The 16,357-nt window shown below is 44.5% G+C and overlaps 1 protein-coding gene across 6 annotated transcripts in view; it reads right to left on the bottom strand.

Moving 5' to 3' along the window:
* Positions 1-16,357, bottom strand: part of lsp1a (lymphocyte specific protein 1 a) — a 313,607-nt gene that overhangs the window by 51,276 nt on the left and 245,974 nt on the right. For 5 of the 6 annotated variants that reach the window (XM_067993832.1, XM_067993831.1, XM_067993836.1 and 2 more), the window contains one exon: positions 2,244-2,285. The exons of the other annotated variant lie outside the window; for it this stretch is intronic. In XM_067993832.1, coding sequence (XP_067849933.1) covers positions 2,244-2,285 — 42 coding nt within the window. The remainder of the gene's footprint in view (positions 1-2,243; positions 2,286-16,357) is intronic. 6 annotated transcript variants of the gene reach the window in all.

Consider the following 16,357-nt stretch of genomic DNA (forward strand, 5'->3'; position numbering starts at 1 on the left):
ACACAAGAAGAGAGGGAAAGTCACAGGGTGAATCATCATAGAGTGACAAACTCGCATCAAAATGATGCAAAACATCAAATTACGTGTACAAGAATTATATCTACAGCATTGAAGGTGTTCATTGAATGCATTTCTGGACATGCTGGCTATCCGCATATGTTGCTGGTGGAGGCCTTTCCCAAATGGAAAGCATAAACGTCTCCCAATCCAAAATAAACACAAATGGTCGTTTTTAAAGAAGGCGGTCTCTTTCCTTAAAATATACATTTAATTCTTTGTCTTTTTGGTGTGGAATATTTGAGTTCAAGGCATGAGTGCTGATGACATCATCAGATGAAGGAATAAATGAATTATGGGAGTTACTGAGTCAACCAGTATCAGCGAGTTGAATTAACATATGATAGTCATTAATAAGGGACGCTTCGGCATTTGTATCTTCACTGATATTAATCCAGCCAGCAATCTCCCAATGTCAGGGTCATTAACTTCTCACCGCCAGAAGCCTATGTTACTGACTGTGTTTCTGCTGATGTTATCCCAGCTCAGTCAGTAACTGGAAGTCTTTAAAACTAATTAACAAAATTGGAAAAAGTAAAACAAAAAAAGATGTTTAAACTAAATAATTTTAATAGTTTGATCTTTAAAAGAATTTGCAATGATGAGACTCACTCTGAAATACTTCAATTGAGTGGAAAACCGAACACTGCACCATGTGTGAGTGAATGGACTAGTAGGCAGTTAAAAGGGCCACAGCGATTACCCCCTCCCATCCCGCTGCCTTCCTGAAGGTTGCAATTTTAACCTGCTCTTTTGCGTAGGCAAGAGAGACGACCCCAGAAGGCAATGGGGTCCTTCTTTAAATATGCAGATCAGGGCCTGACTGCAATTTTAATCTGAAGCCTGCGCAGGGAACACGTTGTGGCTTCCCCGCCAGGCCAATCTGGTGGCAAGTGGATCCGAGCCCAGAAGAGCCCCAGAAAGGGAAGTTAATTTTTAATTGTTTTTTGTTTCCTTATGGGCCAAGAGGGGCAGGAGTGCTCCTCCAGGCCCCACAAGGAAACTTCGGTCTCCCCTGTCCTGGTCTTCCCTCTCTCTCCCCTGACCACAATGCCCTGCCAAGGCCCCTCCTAACCACTTACCTGACTGATGGAGACTGTCCCTCTGGTTCCCCTCCTGCTGCTCGAAATCCTGCTCCTTCCCGGCTTCCCGTTGGGTTCAGGTGGGTGACTGACGGAGTCCACGAGACGAGGCCCAGGAGTTAAATCTCCCGGGGCCTCACACTGTGCAGGACCGGAGGATTTCCTGTCCTCCTCGGCCCTTGCCCGCAGGACTCCCATCGGGAGATAAAATTGGGGCTTCTAGCACTGCCACCAGCACAGATGGCATGCAGGATGGGCGGGTGGGTGGATGTTTCAAAAAAGTGATACCACAAGTTAATCTACGGGAGTCGAGAGATTGAAAAGATTCATTTCAATGGTGAAATGTGCAGTAATTAAGACAGGGAATAATCAAAATGTTCAGGAATAAAGTAAATTGAAAGCTGCAGAGCTGTAGCAGGACACTTGGGAGTTCCGCTTTTTAACACCGATGTCAAAAGGTGGCACCAGAGTCCTGGGTACAGGTCACTACACGAGGCGAAAACAAAAAAATATTATTGGGGGGGGGGGTGGGGGAGGATTTGTTTGAATTTGAAAATTGTTTCACAAACATATTTAAGCAATATATGAGCAATGAATGGGTCCAAGCAGGCTGAACCTTCCTGTCTCCGAGGTGGCCCATTATGTAGTAGCTGTTGTAGTTCCTAATTAGATCATTGCTGCTCAGGAGCTCAGTAAGGTTTAGCCACAAACACCAGGAAGGCCTCAGGTTTGATCTCCGGTCTGTGCTAAGGTTCTATTTCTGTTCTGTGCTGAGTTAACTGACCTGAGTCAGAGAAGTGGAAGAGGTAGTATGACTTCATTCAACACAACTAAAGGAAGCATGAAGTGAGCACTATCAACCTTGGATAATGAATCCATTTAGATAGCTGCCGTTCAAAGATTGGGTGATTCATTGTACTTGGCTAGTAGGTTGAATGAGATTTGCTTAGATGGAGACAAAGGCCTCATTGGTCAGATTAGATCCCGTCTCTCTAATCCGCTGTGCATTCGCTGAGACTTTGAGTAAATTGGGAAGAAGAAGGTTAAGCAGAAATGTTGGTCTTCTACCTCATTCGCGTTTGGTTGTGCATTTGATTAACTCACCAAGCAGGTTGTTTCTGATGCCATTCCCTCGTCAAACTCTTTCTGAAATTACAGACACAGGAGATAGGAGATAGGAATGCCATGACAAAAGGGTAGAAAAATAGCAACAGCCCAAAGATAACAGAGCAAGTCTGGTTAGTACTATCAGCAAAGAGTTACAGGAGACACACCACGGAAAATTCAGTACTGCAATGGCTAAGTCCACTTGTGGGAAAGCAACTGAAAGACATGACAACCTGAAATTTCAACTGTCAGCAGACGAGACTGCCTCTTTCAAAAAAAAAGCATTCTCCAATGTGATGCTTGAAGCTTCAGGTTGTCATGTTTAATGCATTTGAGCAGTTTTCAAGCAGGTACATGCAAAAATAAAAATGGGTGTTCCTTTTTCTGTCTGCATGCAGATGCAGCTGGATGAGTCTTTGTGGACACATGGACATGGAGGTCAGGGAATAGGTCATATTCTGCGCTTTCTGTCTGACATCTCAGCTCATGAAACAACAACAGTACATCAGAAAACTATGAATTTGAATCATGATTCATTTAACTGGATAACAAAAACTGAATAACGTGGGTGGTAGTATAGTAGTGCTCTGTGTCATGGTGTGGAGTTGGCTGTAGCTTCGAGTACTACTCTGCTTAGTTCCTCATCAGAGCCATGTTAAGCATGAAACCGCAGCATTTTGTGGCCATAGAGAAAGGATATTAGAGTGGTGAGTCACGCCTAAGTGGTCCCTGGCACTTCCAAGCAGTTAACTACCGAGGGTGTTGGCAGCAGCCTGGGAGAAGGACATGCACCACACTCTCAGCTACAAAGGTGCCACTGCAGGAAGACAAAGATGGGGAAATAAATCACAGGAAAATAGAAGAAATTTATCCAAAAATATCCCAGTGGAAAAAAGAACAGTAAAAAGAAACTGAATAACATAGTTTGCTCAATTGATTGTTGTGTTACTGCAATGCAATAACCTTTGTAAAGGTAACAGGGTCAACACTGTTTGAGCAACTGATGTGCTGCCAGTTGCTTTCCAGTACAGCACACACCCGAACGTATTATTACACAGCGGTGAAGAAAACCTCAAAAGCCCTTCATACCCACAGCTGATACAATGCTTAACAAGCAGAAAACCTCCAACACATTTTTACATTGACACATTTGGACTGAATAAGGTGCTAAAATCAGTAACTGCTAGGCTCAATAAACCTTGTATGTGTTTCCATCAGGTTAGTGATTCTTTTCCTCCTGCCTCCTTCCTTTACTTTATTTCCTCCTCCCTTTTGCCATAAAATATTTTCTCCCTTCTTGGCTTCATTCCAGCAAGTCCACCTGAGCATTTTCCTTTTCGCTTCCTCTGTGAGCAGTGGGAGAAGGGAGGGAAATGAGTGAATTTCCTCCTCTGTCTCGGAGTCGAAAAGCAGAGACCAAGAACCCTCGTTGGAAACTGAGATAATGGGGTCAATATTAACCCTCCCACGACAGGCGGGAGAGGGTTTGGGGGCGCGGGGGCGGTTACAAATTAATAATCAGGGAACTCGTCCCTATCCTGCCGTGGATACGTCCCACAGTGCAGTTGGGAGCCTGATTTAAATTTAACAGCTGCAGGGCAACGAAATGCAGATGGGAGCAGCCAGCTACAGAAGGTAAGTGCTTTTTACAGCAGGACCGCTCCCCCTGGTCCCTCAAGCAAACCTTTGTCCTCCCTTCTGCCGATCGCGGCCTCTTCTCGCTGGTGCAAACAGCAATAGCCCCCTTCCAACCCCCAATCTCGAGCCCCGTTGATCTTTCCCTCCCTCCCTCCCGATTGCCGAGCACTGACCCCCCCTTCCCCCCACCAAGCCCCAATCTCTCCCGATTGCTGGGGATCGTTCCCAGCGTTCCCTGGGTGCAGCCTCCTGTCACTGGCCTGTCAATCTGGCCGGCTGCCAGGCGGGAAACGGAATTTTAAAAAATGATAAAAAGGTTCTGCCATTAATATCAGCAAGATCCCCGCGTCCCTGGGATTTCCAGAGACCCCCCCTGCTACCACGCTCCCTCTCCGTAAATATCAGGGCCAATATTTCTAACTGAAGCCAGTAATCCATCAGTGAGATGGCTTCTTTTGCTATTTCTGTTAGGACATGCTGCACAGGGCCAAACTACGTGCACGGTACAAAAGTCTGGGTACACACCAAATTGTGAAACTGTGTAGTATCCTGTTTATAAGCCTACACTAAAACTGTAACCTGACAAACTGGAGCTTCACAACATCCTGTTTCACAATTCATCAGCTGCCTCAGTCAATTTGTGGTCATTTTTTAAAAAAATTAACGATGATGGAACCAAGACATAATGCAAACAATAATTTGTTACGACTGCTGTCTTGTTTAAACAATGGGCATCAAAAAAATTCACACAAATTGGCAATCCCACTCAAGGGAGGGCCAGAGGTTTGTTGGTGCGAGAATTAAAAAAAAAAATTAATTCATGAGATGTGGGCGTCACTGGTGAGGCCAGCATTTATTGCCCATCCCTAATTGCCCTTGAGAAGGTGGTGGTGAGCCGCCTTCTTGAACCGCTGCAGTCCGTGTGGTGACGGTTCTCCCACAGTGCTGTTAGGAAGGGAGTTCCAGGATTTTGACCCAGCGACAATGAAGGAACGGCGATATATTTCCAAGTCGGGATGGTGTGTGACTTCGAGGGGAACGTGCAGGTGGTGTTGTTCCCATGTGCCTGCTGCTCTTGTCCTTCTAGGTGGTAGAGGTCGTGGGTTTGGGAGGTGCTGTCGAAGAAGCCTTGGCGAGTTGCTGCAATGCATTCTGTGGATGGTATACACTGCAGCCACAGTGCGCCGGTGGTGAAGGGAATGAATGTTTAGGGTGGTGGATGGGGTGCCAATCAAACGGGCTGCTTTGTCCTGAATAGTGTCGAGCTTCTTGAGTGTTGTTGGAGCTGCATTCATCCAGGCAAGTGGAGAGTATTCCAGCACACTCCTGACTTGTGCCTTGTAGATGGTGGAAAGGCTTTGGGGAGTCAGGAGGTGAGTCACTCGCCACAGAATACCCAGCCTCTGACCTGCTTTTGTTGCCACAATATTTATGTAGCTGGTCCAGTAAAGTTTCAGGTCAATGGTGACCCCCAGGATGTTGATGGTGGGGGATTCGGCGATGGTAATGCCGTTGAATGTCAAGGGGAGGTGGTTAGACTCTCTCTTGTTGAAGATGGTCATTGCCTGGCACTTGTCTGGCACAAATGTTACTTGCCACTTATCAGCCCAAGCCTGGATGTTGTCCAGGTCTTGCTGCATGCGGGCACGGACTGCTTCATTATCTGAGGGGTTGCGAATGGAACTGAACACTGTGCAATCATCAGTGAACATCCCCATTTCTGACCTTATGATGGAGGGAAGGTCATTGATGAAGCAGATGAAGATGGTTGGGCCTAGGACACTGTCCTGAGGACTGAGTTGAATGGGCTCCAAAAACCACTACCATCTTCCTTTGTGCCAGGTATGACTCCAGCCACTGGAGAGTTTTCCCCCTGATTCCCATTGACTTCAATTTTACTAGGGCTCCTTGGTGCCACACTCGGTCAAATGCTGCCTTGATGTCAAGGGCAGTCACTCTCACCTCACCTCTGGAATTCAGCTCTTTTGTCCATGTTTGGACCAAGGCTGTAATGAAGTCTGGAGCCGAGTGGTCCTGGCGGAACCCACACTGAGCATCGGTGAGCAGGTTATTGGTGAGTAAGTGCCGCTTGGAAGGTGTCGTAAACAGTGCTATCGTCACTTTGCTGATGATTGAGAGTAGACTGATGGGGCGGTAATTGGCCGGATTGGATTTGTCCTGCTTTTTGTGGACAGGTCATACCTGGGCAATTTTCCACATTGTCGGGTAAATGCCAGTGTTGTAGCTGTGCTGGAACAGTTTGGCTAGAGACGCGGCTAGTTCTGGAGCACAAGTCTTCAGCACTACAGCCGGGATGTTGTTTGGACCCATAGCCGTCGCTGTATCCAGTGCACTCTGACGTTTCTTGATATCACGTGGAGTGAATCGAATTGGCTCAAGACTGGCTTCTGTGATGGTGGTGATATCGGGAGGAGGCCGAGATGAATCATCTACTGAGCAATTTTGGCTGAAGATGGTTGCAAACGCTTCAGCCTTGTCTTTTGCACTCACGTACTGGACTCTGCCATCATTGAGGATGGTGATGTTTGCAGAGCCTCCTCCTCCTGTTAGTTGTTTAATTGTCCACCACCATTCATGACTGGATGTGGCAGGACTGCAGAGCTTTGATCTGATCCGTTGGTTGTGGAATCGCTTAGCTCTGTCTATAGCATGTTGCTTTCGCTGTTTAGCATGCATGTAGTCCTGAGTTATAGCTTCACCAGGTTGCCACCTCATTTTTAGGTATGCCTGGTGCTGCTCCTGGCATGCTCTTCTACACTCCTCATTGAACCAGGGCTGATCCCCTGGCTTGTTGGTAATGGTAGAGTGAGGAATATGCCGGGCCATGAGGTTACAGATTGTGCTGGAATACAAATCTGCTGCTGCTGATGGCCCACAGCGCCTCATGGATGCCCAGTTTTGAACTGCTAGATCTGTTCTGAATCTATCCCATTTAGCACAGTGGTAGTGCCACACAACACGTTGGATGGTGACCTCAGTGCGAAGACGGGACTTCATCTCCACGAAGACTGTGCTGTGCTCACTCCTACCAATACTGTCATGGACAGATACATCTGCGACAGGTAGATTGGTGAGGACGAGGTCAAATTGGTTTTTCCCTCGTGTTGGTTCGCTCACCACCTGCCGCAGGCCCAGTCTGGCAGCTATGTCCTTCAGGACTCAGGCAGCTCGGTCAGTTTTGGTGCTACCGAGCCACTCTTGGTGATGGACATTGAAGTCCCCAATACCAAAGTACATTCTGAGCCCTTGCTACCCTCGGTGCTTCCTCCAAGTGGTGCTCAACACGGAGGAGGACTGATTCATCAGCTGAGGGAGGGCGGTAGGTGGTAATCAGCAGGAGGTTTCCTTGCCCATGTTTGACCTGATCCCATGTGATTTCATGGGGTCCGGAGTCAATGTTGAGGACTCCCAGGGCCACTCCCTCCTGACTGTATATCACTGTACCACCACCTCTGGTGGGTCTGTCCTGCCGGTGGGACAGGACATACCCAGGGATGGTGATGGAAGAGTCTGGGACTTTGGCTGAAAGATATGATTCTGTGAGTATGGCTATGTCAGGCTGTTGCTTGACTCGTCTGTGGGACAGCTCTCCCAATTTTGGCACAAGTCCCCAGATGTTAGTGAGGAGGACTTTGCAGGGTCGACTGGGCTTGGTTTGCTTTCGTCGTGTCCGGTGCCTGGTGGTCCGATGCCGGGTGGTCCGTGCAGTTTTATTCCAATTATGACTTTTCGTAGCGATATTTTACAACTGCATGGCTTACTAGGCCATTTCAGAGGGCGATTATGAATCAACCACATTGCTGTGGGTCTGGAGTCAAAAAAGGCCAGACCGAAAATCACAATAATGCCGTAAGGGTCTCTCGTTCGACTGGAGTGGAGGTAAATTATTGGGCAGAGTGGAGAGAACTCTCTGCTGGTTGTGTGAAATAGAAAATATTCTATTCCCTAACACTAACATCCCCCACCTTGGTGAGAACAAAATTCACAAAACAAAGCGTTAAAAAATAGAAGATTCAGTGTAGGCGACTTTATTCACAAGGTATTAAAACTGGTATAAGTACAGGTCTGTTTTATATTATGAGTTTGACTCATTACAGACCGTACTTTAAGATGTCCTACTGAATGAGAGAGAATCCTGGTATTCTATCAATGCTTTAAGAATACATGGCACATTCTATGTGGTAAATTAAGCCTATTTTTCTTGCATCCTCAAATAAGAACATTTGTTTCTCTCTGGAGCAATTAGACCATTATATATAAAGTAATGGATATCTGGAAATGAGTCACAGGCTGGAATAAAACTAAGGAAATCTGATGGATTGTACGTGGAATAATGGACACATTGGAGCAAGCTACAGCCTGGAATCTAATCAGGATTTCTAATGGTTTATTAAAGAATAATGGATAGTGGGGGTGAGTTACAGTCTTGGAATCCAATTGAGAGGTTCAGACGGTATATCTCGAGAATAATGGCACGGTAGTGAGTTTCGGCTGGAATCTAATTGAGGTGGTCAGCTAGTTTAGAGAGAGAATAATGGACATGGGAGTGAGTTAAAGATTGGAATCTAATTGAGAGGTTCAGATGAAGTCACATATCTAGTTCAAGCAGCTCATTACCATTACAGAATCATGGCAAAAAGGGAGGCCATTCCGCTCATTTTACCAGTGCCAGCTCATCAACCAGAGCTATCTATTCTAATCCCAATTCCCTGTTCTTTCCCTGTATCCTTTCATACTTTTCCTTTTCAAATTTTATCCAATTTCCTTTTAGATGATATTAGAACCTTTGCCTCAACAGGCACATGTGGTAAAGCATTCTCTGTTCCTTTAACTTCCCCTGGCTGGAATATCCAGCGTTTAGGCCTCTTGTTATTGATTTGCCAACTGGTGGAATCTATTTATCCTGTCCATGCTTTTCATAATTTTGAAAACCTCTATTAGATCGTCCCTTAACATTCTCTGAGGGGAAAAATCTTTTTCAAGCCTTTCTTAACTGCAATTCCTCATTCTTGGCACTAACATCCTTCCTATTGCCTAGAACTGAATGCAATACTCTTAACTGTGCCCTAACCAACCTCTCATACAAATTCAACATCACTTCCTTGTTTTTACCGTTCAGGTCCTCATGTATAGAACCCAGAATCGGATTTGCCTTTTTAATTGCCTTTTCTACTTGCATATGTCTTAAATGTTAAAGTAACTTACAGAAGGAAGGGCTATACTGGACATAATACTGTGTAAAATAGCACACAGCACAATTCAAATGGTTTCTGCCCAATGGGAACTCACTGATCTACATCAAGTGACTGGAAGTGAGAAATTACTTTGCAAACACAAACCGCTCTATTGAGTTATTTTGTTGCTGTTTTGTTATCTCTCTGGATGAGTAAAATCTCTTTTTACATACTGGATTTTCAAATTGATTCTTTCCAGTGTGTGATCGCTGGTGTGCAATCATTCATTCCATTTAGAAAACAAAAATCACTATTTAGACGTCGTTGATTATTTGCGGTCTGAAATGAGATTACAGCCTTCAAATTCCTCCCTTGTGTGCATTGGTCTGTAAAAGATAATTCCTAACTTGTGGCTAATTTGGGATCTGATTTTGTGCAGACAGCTGCTCTCAGTGCTGAGGTGAGCTGTCAGTAATTCCATTTAATTCTCAGACACGGTGATATTATTATTTAGTATTTATTGATAAAGGATTGGCAGTTGATTACTGGGAGATTGGATAGAGCGTGCACATTGTTGTCCTTTTCAGCTGCATCCTTATAATATTGTGACGTTTCACTTCCTCTCTCTTTACTAAATAAAATAAGTGTGAATTGTTGAAAAATGTGTCACATTTTCTGCTCTGTATGTTTATGTTAACTTTTACATATTAGTAGTGCAGAACTGGAGGGGGAGGCATGCTAGTTAACCACATTATATGGATATATATTAAACATGTTTAGTCTTTATTGAAACTGGCCTTATGGACCACAATCGTCTTTTCTGGTCCTATATATTCCTTTGTCCTATATATTCCTGATGTGGAGATGCCGGTGATGGACTGGGGTTGACAATTGTAAACAATTTTACAACACCAAGTTATAGTCCAGCAATTTTATTTTAAATTCACAAGCTTTCGGAGATTTTCTCCTTCCTCAGGCAAATGTTTCAAGAGCTCCTTGAAGCCTACGCATTTATACATATTGAACAATACATGGTGTTTACAGACTGCCCCTGCAACTGCCCGTTGCCAAGGCAATCACCGTGTTCAGACAGAGAGGTGTCACCTGCAGAACCCCCGAATACACATTCAACAAAAAAACAAACAGGGAAAAAAAACAGAGAAAAAAAAACACACCATCACATACCACCATCACACGAGATGACACCACCCACCAGGTGCATGGTTCATACTCCTGTGACTCGGCCAACGTTGTCTACCTCATACGTTGCAGGAAAGGATGCCCCAGAGCATGGTACATTGGCGAGACCATGCAGACGCTGCGACAACGGATGAACGGACACCGCGCAACAATCGCCAAACAGGAGGGTTCCCTCCCAGTCGGGGAACACTTCAGCAGTCATGGACATTCATCCACCGACCTTCGGGTAAGCGTACTCCAAGGCGGCCTTCGAGACACACGACAACGCAAAATCGTCGAGCAGAAATTGATAGCCAAGTTCCGCACCCATGAGGACGGCCTCAACCGGGATCTTGGGTTCATGTCACGCTACACGTTACCCCACCAGCGAACAAATGTTATCTGTTTTTAATATAATGGGTCATTTGCTGGCTCTCTCTGCCTTCCGGATGTTTCTGCCTCTCTCTGTGTTTTTTTTTCTCTGTTTTTTTTCCCTGTTTGTTTTTTTGTTGAATGTGTATTCGGGGGTTCTGCAGGTGACACCTCTCTGTCTGAACACGGTGATTGCCTTGGCAACGGGCAGTTGCAGGGGCAGTCTGTAAACACCATGTATTGTTCAATATGTATAAATGCGTAGGCTTCAAGGAGCTCTTGAAACATTTGCCTGAGGAAGGAGAAAATCTCCGAAAGCTTGTGAATTTAAAATAAAATTGCTGGACTATAACTTGGTGTTGTAAAATTGTTTACTATATATTCCTGTATACTGCCAAAATATAATACTTTTTTTTGCCAATTTTCTTTCCCTTTGTTGAAGGTGTAATTCCTGTCTGGTGGAAACCAGGCCCGGGGCGGGGGGGGGGGGGGGGGGGGGAGGGGCAGTTAAAATGGAGTAGGGGACTTTCCCATCCCACCCCGATCTGGCCCATTGCAATTTTAAATTGCAGGCAGCAAGGACACTCACCAGTGGGGTCCTTTTTAAATATGCAGGTTGGGCTCTGATGGCGTCATTGGGGCCTGATTTGCCATTTTAACCGAAGGACTGATCGAATTTTCCTCCGAGCCCCACAAGGATACCTTGGGCCAGCCCTACTCCGAGCTTCCCCCGCTCCGGCCACCTCCCTTAAAGAGATTCCCTTCCCAGAACAATCGATGGACTTACCTTGTGATGGGGACCATTCCCCGGGTCCCCGGTGGAGGTGGCCTGTGACCCAAATTCCTGCTCCCGCCATGCAGTGACACCTGTCAGGTTCGGGAGGAAGTCCAATCCTGCACATATAAATAAGGCCCGGGAGCTAAAATCTCTTTGGGCCTCAATGTGTGAGCTTGTCTCTTGCCTTACCCCCCCCCCCCCCCCGCTCCCCGCACTCCCAAGCACCAATCCCAACCTAAGTTAAAATAACCCTGGAGTACCTTTCCCAATGCCCATTCTTCATGCGTGAATGTGGACAGTGTCAGCAGGTAATTTCATCCTTGAAGGCATCACAACCGAGTTTGTTGCTGTCCTTACTTGCAAACTCCATATAAGCACTTTCTAACAGGGAGCACTGGATAGCAATCAGGAGTAGCAGCTCTGACTGATTTTCCCCCTCCCTAATCTAAGGTGCTAAGGTCAACTAAAGCAGCCCAACTGCTGATTTGACAGAGATCAGCTAACTGGGAATCAAATGTGGGACTGTCCCATCTGTATGGCTTAATAATAAACCTATACCCAATGAGTCAGTGGGAGCTCTTTGCTGTTTGTATTATGTTTTATGCATTAATCAGTAAATCATAGTGCAGATTTTCCTGTTCCTGGGCCTGGGTATATTAAGTGGCCTGGGTGCAGAATATATAGGAAATTGGGCAGAGACGAATACAAATCCAAAAGGGAAGCATCTGATTTTTTATCTATTAATTCAAATGGATGGATGGTATAGTATTATAGGAAAATAGAAACAGGAGTAGGCCATTCAGCCTCTTGAGCCTGTTCCGCCATTCATTTAGATCATGGCTGATCTGTATCTTAACTCCATTTACCTGCTACATTTTCAGGCAGGATCTTCCCCAACTAATTTTCCTCTATATGCCGCACCAAGGCGAATCAATACACTCAGAAGCAATAACAGGAAAATCTGCCCCCCATATCTTGGAGGGGGTACTGATTGAGGCTTTTATACGGACAAATATTGGACAGTTATTGCCTTCACTATTTGCAAAGAATACCCTGATAAACTATTAATAGAGTCATTTTTGAAAAGTACTTGAATTATCATTTCAATACATTTTATTATCTACACAACCATTTTACAGGACTTTTGACATGAGGAAACCAACTATTTGCGTGAATGACATTGTCCATATGGTTAATGGAAAGCGGAGTCAGGAAACAGGAAACAGGTGCTCCCTGCTGCCCAGGCAACCCACAGAACGAATAGTTTCTTCCTTAAAACAGGAACACTGCTCTCAATTTGAATGTAGCTTTTATTTGTTCAAGCTGTGCGTCAAAATAGGGCAAAGCAAATCCGGGACATTGTTAAATTGAGCTGGAATTATTTATGCTGGATGGGCTAAGCTATGTTTTTGAAAGGAGGGGCTGATTTTCTGTCACCTGCATTGGGTGAAACACCATTGCAAAGTTGCTTAGCTTTGGATAAGGTTATCAGACTCAGCCAAACCTAAATTTGGAAATTCAGGGACTAACAATTGCTAATTCAAATTGGAGTAAAATCTCTTGTACAGTACAGGCACAATACAGAGAAGGGTCACAGTGGAGCAGGGGGTAATGTGGCAGTCCAGTAGGTTGGTCCTCCAAGACACTGTGCCACAGAGTCATTGCCAATCCTGCCCACGAGCCCAACTTGCAGGTTTCCTGACCTCCACTATGTCATCAGGTCAAGTGCTGGGCAGAGACATGGCACTACTCACAAAGAGAAAGAGAGAAAATGGAAATTAAATCACCCCCATCTGCTGGGCATCATTGTGTAGCACCTGGCAGCGGACTGAAACTTTTCCTGGGAGCAGCGAGATGACTCTTATACTACAGCACTCTCTCAAATAACCTCCACCAAACTCATCAATATAAATGGGCATCTATTTTGTCCATGACCTTGATGCCTCCAAAATGGATACTGTTTAAATAAAAGGTCATGCACCATGCAGATAGCAATGCAAATTGCTTTCAAGCAAATTGTTTTCAAGGCAGACCATGCAACTACAGTTCTAGACAATACAGACACACTCCAAAAATGAAAGACAATTCTTTTAAGTGAAAGAATCAAGATCCATCAGAAGCAAGCAGCAAGGTGTAATATATACTTTCATAAGTAAATAATTGCCACCTTCACAAATGGGGATAATTATGGAAACTCAAAGACTGTTATCTGTATTCCATTTATACCACATTGTTCTCCTCCGTTTCTCTCCCCTCCTCTCCTGAAGAGGCTGACTCTTATTGGGGTATAGCTATGCTTCAATGATAACACAAGTTCCCAAACTGCAGGTACCGTATGATACTTGGTACATCGATTTGTACAATGTACACAGTAATCTTTCAGAACCTCCAGAGTTTTAGTTAGACTTCAAATGCCTCAAAAATGTCTCGCTGAGTTGAAAGAAAAGGGCAGAATTAATGAATTTTACAATCATTACTGTTGACATTTTGTGGTGATTGTACAAAATTATCTTATCCTATGGTGTTAAACATCAGCCAGTGCAGGCTATTGTCAAATTTAATTGCTTTCCCAGAAGTTAGGGAGAGGGCAACATGAATCAAGAATATAAAAGCACTCTGATTGCATGAGTTTTGCCTCATTCGTAGCTGGCCTTTGATGAAGATATTGACTGGCTGCTATTGCAACCATTCTGATTATCTCTTATCTTTACAAACAGAACAGTTGATCAGGAAATGGGGCCTCCTTAAACAGAGGCATTCTATGTTAACCTATCTTTATAATTTAAAGCCTACTTTTCTTTGCAATTTATTTTTCTTCCTTCTTCCCCCCCCTCCCTCCCGGCTACACACCTTCGCCAGCTGATTAGACAGCCTCTAGACCCACGTTAGGGCTTCACCAATCTTGCTCTTGGTGGACAAGAGTAGCCTGGGGTGATTGTCCCTCAGGTATTCCTTCCCTCACTGTTGACATTTAAATGTCTGGGCTCTGCTTGGGACCTCCCCGACCCTGGAATAGTTGAGTTCACAAGCTGACTGTGTAGGAAACTATAGTAATGCATCCACTTCCTACTACTCCATACTACAATGCCTAGAGCTTCAACACATTACTGCGGTGCCAATAACTTTCATCACAATAGTGGATCCCGTTTGTATTGGCACCATTGAGAGCCATACCAAAGAAAAAAAAGTTAGCAAAGGGTGTTTTACATATTTCCTCTATTAGCGATGGAGATTTGAAACATTTGGTTTGTATCAGGGATTGACATCGGCAACTACTTAAGTGAAATACTGAGATCAAAGTATATGAATGCTGATGTTACAGGGCCAACAATGCTGGGAAAATAAATCTATCACGCAATCATTTGTGAGTTAACATTGGTGTTCAGACAGGAATTTATGCGCATTTAACATTAGCACTAACAATAGCTCACAGAGGAAATTAAACCCAGCGCTGACAAGACTACCTCTGATTGAAACAAAACGCTGTGTTGTGATATCTTGCAATTTGAATTTGATTTTTAAATCATTATTTCAGAATGAGCCCCCCCCCCCACCCCACCAATTTTCTCTCCCTGTTCTTTGTTATCCCACGCCTTGCACCAATCACAGGAAGGGCAAAGAGTTTCCATCAAGGAGCTGCTATGAGATCTGCAAAAGCTGCCCTTGGAAATTTCTCCCATACATTTTTGCCTCTTAGGGACTGCTACTGAAGTACAGCTCCATGGGTGTAGGCAGCCCCTGGTACCTTACTCAGATGGATATTCTTTATCTTTGAACCTAGACTGGGAGAATCAGTGGGCTAGTTGGTCACGTGGGCATCAGACATGGTGGAGATCAGGATATACATCCTACCATGCTGCGGGCTGCAAGCTAGTGGCCAAATGCTCCACACCACCAGGGTTTGAAGCCATAGCAATGTTAACAATGTTATCTATTGCCAGCCCCGCCCACCCAGGGCAATTTGAATGCTCTGGAGACAAGCCAATGTAATAATATTCCCAGAGAATAAGGGAATAGCAAGATTTATTTAAATTTGTGGGATATATCTTTCAGAAAAGAAGTCTTCAAAGCATATTCTCTTTGTTTTCAAGTTCCTCACATTAGTCTTCAATCTGTCACAATAGTTTAGTGCGGCAATTATGATGGTGATATTTCAGGCCTTCGTTTGAATGTGTGCGCAGAAGATAAGCTGTAGGCATGATGTACAGAGGCACAGCAAACCATTACACACACAATGCAACTTACAGGAAAGAACTAAAAGAGTAACTTCTGTTAAAGACAAAATGACAGAGAAATACAAATCACATTCGGGCCTGCAGATGAAGTGAGCACATGAAACAGTTTGTTAAAAATAAAGCTACACCATATGCAAGGGTGATAATTCAAACTGAAAACTATACAAATGAAATGGCAACACCACAGTTACAGGCTACTGCTGAGATTTGTTCTACCCGTTGTGCTACTTTTTGCCCCACTGTCCCCAATTTTCATCACGATTCTCCTGCAGGTGCTGACGTGCTGGAGTACAGTTCCATAGATGCAGGCAGTCTTCTGGTGCCTTGCTCAGATGGACATTCTTCATCTTTTAGTATAGACGGTGAGAACCAGCAAGCTATTTGACATCAGAGTTGAGCCCTATTTTCATATGACCTGATGGTCACACATGAACACTTTTTAGCAGGGGTCACTAGAAAGTGATCAAAAGTCTTTACTCTTGGGACACTGAGGCCAACTGTTGCAACCTACTGATAGCCCAGTTGAGATTAATTAACTGAACATGGATTGAGGTTTGAAAAATTGACCATCCCTGGTTTGTATGGCTTAATTCCATAAAGGGCCTATGTTAAATTCTCTGCTGCTCCTCTCTTTCCAAAATTCTGACTCCAGTTTGATTTCAATGCTTGTACCTCTATTCTGCAATCCTGATGGTACAAACTAAGTGGCCACCA

The sequence above is a fragment of the Heptranchias perlo genome, chromosome 12 (genome assembly GCF_035084215.1).
Source record: "Heptranchias perlo isolate sHepPer1 chromosome 12, sHepPer1.hap1, whole genome shotgun sequence".
NCBI lineage: Eukaryota > Metazoa > Chordata > Chondrichthyes > Hexanchiformes > Hexanchidae > Heptranchias > Heptranchias perlo.